At 37.8% G+C, this 6000-nt stretch overlaps 1 protein-coding gene across 3 annotated transcripts in view; it reads right to left on the bottom strand.

Annotated features, from left to right (window-relative positions):
• Window positions 1-1949: 1949 nt before the first annotated feature.
• NUP153 (nucleoporin 153) overlaps window positions 1950-6000 on the bottom strand; it is a 74304-nt gene continuing 70253 nt past the window's right edge. For 2 of the 3 annotated variants that reach the window (XM_054591855.1, XM_054591854.1), the window contains 2 exons: window positions 3472-3640; window positions 1950-3116 (listed from right to left, as the gene is read on the bottom strand). In XM_054591855.1, the coding sequence (XP_054447830.1) occupies window positions 3035-3116; window positions 3472-3640 (251 nt within the window). In that variant the 3' untranslated portion in view covers window positions 1950-3034. The remainder of the gene's footprint in view (window positions 3117-3471; window positions 3641-6000) is intronic. The other variant, XM_054591857.1, reaches the window with a different exon arrangement.

Raw genomic sequence — 6000 nt, 5'->3', positions numbered from 1 at the left:
TGAATTGTACTTTTGCTTTCTTAATGCCTGAAATCATAAATTACTCAAAACAACCTAGGACTTAAAGTGGCAAGTCTTCCAGGTGCTTATTTAATGATGCAGATTTTTAGACTTTACCCAGACCCAGTGAATGAATCCCTAACGAGGAGGTCCTAGAACAACCATTTGACACAGTTAATTACACTGATGGTACATTCAGGGAGAACTACAAACCCTCTTTGTCAACCAAATTATATAAACATACCTGATTATTCTTCCTTTTTACATAAAGCATTCCTCTGTTCAAAGACTATTTTCAGTTAAAAACAATTCCTCATTGGTCCAGCATGGAAAGTGGGCTAATACTGTTTTCCTCCCACGTTTACCCCTCTTCCACAAACAGCCCTCAATTTTCACTTGCATATGGAGCATATAACCCTAGGCTGCTATCACAACCACAGGGAGTGGATCAGAAGTGGGCCTAGGGACTAAGCCTGTCTGATGAGAAGATAACCTCTGCTGAGCTTGAGCAGGGAGAGGTTGGAAGTCTGAGCTGCTACCATAAATAGACTCTAGAGCTGCCATGTGTAGCCTGAGAATTACAGCCACTGAGATGGAAAAAACAAGGGCCAAGTCCTGAATACAGCCCTGTATATTTCAGTTTAGGGGGCCAGAAGTGTTTATTTTTAAGAAAAGCTACTTTAAGTAGGGTTTTCAGTCACTCGTTTCTTAAAAAGTTGCTAAGCAGAATAAAACCTTCCTAGCACATTTCTTAGGAAAAATCCTTCCTGGAGAAGAAAGCCTGATGCTCCCAGCCAGACTGGCCTAGAGAATGGCGAAGAAGAAATGCACCTGTGATTTCACTACGCCCGAACTTCTCAGCAGTAAAACCACAAGTTTCCAGTTTACTTCTTCCAACATTCCTATCACTGTTTGCCTCCAAACTGGGCCGTGTCAAATGTATATTATAAATACAAAACTTCTACCCCCAAACCAGCACTGGATGATGGCCTAAGATATTTTTAAAAGAAAAAATATCTTTTCACTGTAAACATACACCAAAAAGCTAAACATTTTTGACGTTCTGAATTTACACTCCAACCAGCAGGTCAGCAAAACACAAGTCAGCATAACATAACTGTACATTCAAAATGGAGAATAAAATTATCAAATGCTACCCCACAAGAGCTCGTTTATGGCCCACGGAAATCTAGTTTTAAAAAAGCTGGTAAAATAATCTGAAAAATTACACAAAAGAAACACTGACGTTTTTGTGGGCTGCTCAGCCCATGTACATAGCTCCAAGAACTCAATCAAAAACCAGCGTGTAGCCCCGGTCAGATAGCTCAGTTGGTTAGAGCATCGTCCCAATACACCAAGACTGAGGGTTCAATCCCCAGTCAGGACACATACAAGAAGCAACCAATGAATGCATGAATGAGTGGAACAACAAATCGATGTTTCTCTCTCAAAAACAAATAACACTGGCTGGTGTGCTGGCTGGTGTGGCTCTGGACTGAGTGCCAGCCTGCAAAACAAATGGCCACCAGTTCGATTCCCAGTCAGGGCACATGCCTGGGTTGTGGGCCAGGTTCCCAGGGGACAGATGAGAGGCAACCACACATTGATGTTTCTCTCCTTCTCTCTCTCCCTCCCGTTCCCTTTCTCTAAAAATAAATGACTAAAATCTTTTTAAAAAATCAATTAATAATAATGAAAGGGAAAAAGGACAACCAGTCTAGTCACCTACCAAGGAACATTCAAGTACAAACAGAAATAGCTGTGTGTTTATTTCCAATTTTTAAAAAGGTATGTCAATTTACGTATATGCAAAGTAGGCATGACTCCTAACACCAGACAAAAAGCAGGGTACCTTCAATGTTATAAATTCAGACATTTTCCCCTTCACTTAGGAGTTATCCAAATCACTTAAAAGCATTCTCGGAAACTTCTGACCATTATTAATCTTTAAAAAAAGGGTTCCCTTCCAGAGTTAATACTAGAACAAAAAGGATTTCACAATTTTTTTATTGATGGCATTTATCCCATGGTTTAACATGTTAATTATACTGTAATAAACATGGCTTTAATATTAAACTTTTCCTTATTATCCAAAGTCACCACAGTCCATTTCAGTAAATATAAAAATATATGCTTAATACTTTTTACAATACTGGTTTTTGGTCCAAACAAAACTGGATCAGAAAAGCCAATAAATTCACTTTAAGAATCCCCAATTTTTTTTTTAAAGATTTCCAAATGGATTTAGGCAACTTTGAATAATGGGATTTACATAATAAAATCTGAGACAAGACTAAACAAACAACAACAAAAATTCTAACACAAAATTAAAACTTCAAGTTCACAGATTTATGTTATGCCAAAAAAGTACAGAAACAAAATTGTATTTACACAAGTTTCATAATAAAATAAGAAAAAGGCAAGACAGGTGATAGAAGAATGAAAATATAGAAATAGCATATAATTATTAAGTGGAGAAGGAACTAGATCTAACAAGTCCTTAGCATGGACCATTCTTTAATCAGGCTTCCTCTATCAGAAAATTTTAGTGCACAATACACCCAACTCACTCACTTCACACATACACCAGCACAAACTCAGCATAGAAATCATTCATTTCAATATTCTCTAATCTATACAGAATTCCTCAAGATATAATTACAATATTAATGCGTTCCATAAACGCATATCAACGCACATAATGGTGCAGACAAAGAAGTTCTATACAAAGCCATTCACTGAGCGGGCTCTATTCCTGAATTCAGCCAGCCTAAGCCAAATCAGTGAATAATTTGCTGGATCATAAAATACTTTTGCTGAAGAATCAGTCATCAGTCTAGCTATTATTGTTTTTAAAAGGGCATGGCGAGAGGTGATGGCGGGGCTTTTGTAAAGAAAGAAGAGGAAAATTCCAAAATTAAAGAAATCCTTAGGCAGATTTGACTTCAGATAACCCCAGCATGTAGTACAATCCAGTATCTAAAAGCAAGACACCAGCTTTTGTTAAAACTTGTGTGTAACACCATTGTGACCTTTATTTCCTGCGTCTAACAGCAGTCTTTATCTTGCGACCAGAAACTGATGTTCCAGAAGAGAACATACTTTTCCCATTTGACCTGTGAAAAATAAAAACTTCAAAATGTGACATGATGCTCAAAACTTTAGAATCATAATATAACTCTAAATGTGACCGGTGACAAGGAGGGGGGAGAAGAGACACTGTTCAAGTAAACAAATTTTCTGTTGTACCCACCTCCCCCCACACTCATACCCCCACCCCCATGCTATTTTTTTTCTGGCTATGATCCCCCAAAACTGTCATATGGTAAATTGACATTAAAAAACTGCTTGATTCTATCTGAACGATACTGCACCTTGGTCATTTTAAAAACAACACACACGCTCTCATTCATGCACATACACGCCCCCTCATCATGTTAAATTCTCCATTTCAACAAAAAGTTCTCTTACCCCACTGTAAATGAAGCTGAAGGCTGATTAAACGGAAAGCCCGCTGAACCTGAAGGCTGGGCTGTGGCTGCAGGTGTGCTCGGATTTGCACCAAATGTGAAGACTCCTGATGGATTGTTGTTTGTGAAGTTGAAATTTGTAGTGCTGCTGCCAAACTGGAACGCTGAACCTACAATAGTTAAAGCAAGAAACACGGAAGTAAAAATGACAGTTTTTTTTCTATAAATGACTGACCCTTTAGTACAAAATACAGTAAACAGTAAAGCTCTCTTACGATCACTTAAAAGGAAATTGAATACTTTCTCTATAGACGCAGAACATACTTGATAACACCCTCCAACAACTGACCCGACTTATCCATAACCAAAGACAAAAGGCCAGCATGGGCTTCTGGTTAAAGACAGCATAATCAATAAACAACTTAGCCCGCCTCCTTAAAAAAATTATGTTAAAATAATAGTAAAGGGCTTTTTACAAATATGAAGAGGAGACAACAGGCTGACTGGAGTTGAATACTAACCTAGCAGCAAGGAAAACAGAGAAGCAAGTCCATTTACACTAAACATACCAGACAAAGGGTTTAGGTTTCAGGTACCTCTGGAAGTGAGAATGAAGGTGTGACTGAAAAGAAGAAAGAAAGGAAAAAAAAAAAAAAAAAGGAAGGATGGTAGAATAAGAATCAGATACCCAAATTTAATCCCTCCCCAACACCAAACAAGAGGGAATCATTCTCCTCCTCTAGCTGAGCAGAAAAATAAAACTTTATTCTCTGGAGAGGGGCAGGGACATTCTGCACTTCTAAAGGCAAGAATGTTATATTCAAAACAGAAGGATTAAGAGGAGGGTTGACAGAACGACCCTCTCTGACTTCGCTCCCAGAACACCGGCAATCAGGACAGACTCGGCCTCCAAGCAGGAGACTACGAAGGATCTTCTCTGGGGAATCTCAAAGACCTAAACATACTAAAGGCCAGGTCTTCCCAAGGGCACAGGACAGTCAGATAAAACTACAATAAATTTAAGATCTACAAGCCCTATCCATGTACAAAGATTTATCAAGTGTTATTTAGGTATCCAAAATTTGAGTAGAAGGGGAGAAAACACTTACAAACCAAATATCTGATAAGAGGGTAATATCCAAAATACATTAGTAACTCCTACAATTCAACAGTCCAAAAAACCCCAAATAACCCAATTAAAAAATGAGCAAAGAATTTGAATGGATCTTTTTCCAAAGATAAAATACAGATGGCCAACAGTTATAGGAAAAGATGCTTAACATCACTAATCATCAGGGAAATGAAATTCAAAACCACTATGAGATATCACTTCACGCCTGTTAGAACGGCTATTATCAAAAAGACAAGAAATAGTTAAGTGTTGGCTGGCAACAATGTGGAGAAAAGGGAACCCAGGTGCACTGTTGGTGGGAATGTAAACTGGTACAATCACTATGGAAAATGACAGTATGGAGGTTTCTCAAAATATTAAAACCAGAACTATCATATGATCCAGCAATCTCATTCTTGGTATAGATCAAAAGATTCGCAATCAGTATCTCAAAGAGACACCTGGATACTTATGTTCGCAGCAGCATTATTCACAATAGCCAAGATATGGAAACAACCTAAATGTCTACTGACAGATGAACCGATTAAAAAAAAAAAAAAGATGTATGTACATACAATGAAATAATACACAGCCATAAAAAAGGAAATTTTGCAAAATGCAAGGAAACATGGTTGAATCTAAAGGACATGCTAAGTGAAAGAAGGACAAATACGTCATGATTCCACTTACATGAGTTATCTAAAATAGCCAAACTCACAGGAGGGAGAAGAACGGTGGCAGCCAGCACCAGGAGTGGGGGCAGCGGGATGGGGTGGGGGTGGGTTGCTATTCTCTGGGTACAAAGTTTCATATAGATGAGTAAGTTCTAAAGATCTATTATACAACACTGTGCCTACAGTCAACAATAACGTACACTTATTTGTTAAGAGGGCAAGCCTCATGTTAAATATTCTTACCACAATTTACAAAAAACAAAACTATAAGTAGACAGTTGAGAAGCACCAGACATTTGAACAGAATATTTCATAAGAAACACTAAGACTAAAACAATAGAGAAAAGCAATTTGAGGAAAATTAAGCAAAAGCTGTAAGGAACAAAAAACAACCTCACTAACAGTATCCTTAAGAGATAATAGATAACTCTTCTGAAATAAAAACAGAAGGATATAAAAAAAAAAAGCACCCACAAAATAAAAGGGAATGCTTAGGAATCAAAAAACAATGCTAGTGGAAGTAAAATCGCAAAAGAATAGTAAACGATTAGTTCAAGAAATCTCCCCAGACAGTACAATGAAGTCACAAGTTAAATATTGTGTGTGGGGGGTGGGGGGACACAACAGAAGTTAAAAGGGCGGGGGGGGGGCACACACAAAATCTTCAAAGAAATAATTCAAGACTAATTCCCAAGAATGGAAGTTCACAAACGGACACATTAACTTCCTTACACAAAAAGTGGGT

This window comes from Pteronotus mesoamericanus, unplaced genomic scaffold (assembly GCF_021234165.1).
Source record: "Pteronotus mesoamericanus isolate MK-2021 breed Mesoamerican mustached bat unplaced genomic scaffold, CSHL_Meso_final scaffold_31, whole genome shotgun sequence".
NCBI lineage: Eukaryota > Metazoa > Chordata > Mammalia > Chiroptera > Mormoopidae > Pteronotus > Pteronotus mesoamericanus.
The sequence above is the reverse complement of the archived record's forward strand: the minus strand, read 5'-3'. Positions and strand labels throughout refer to the sequence as shown.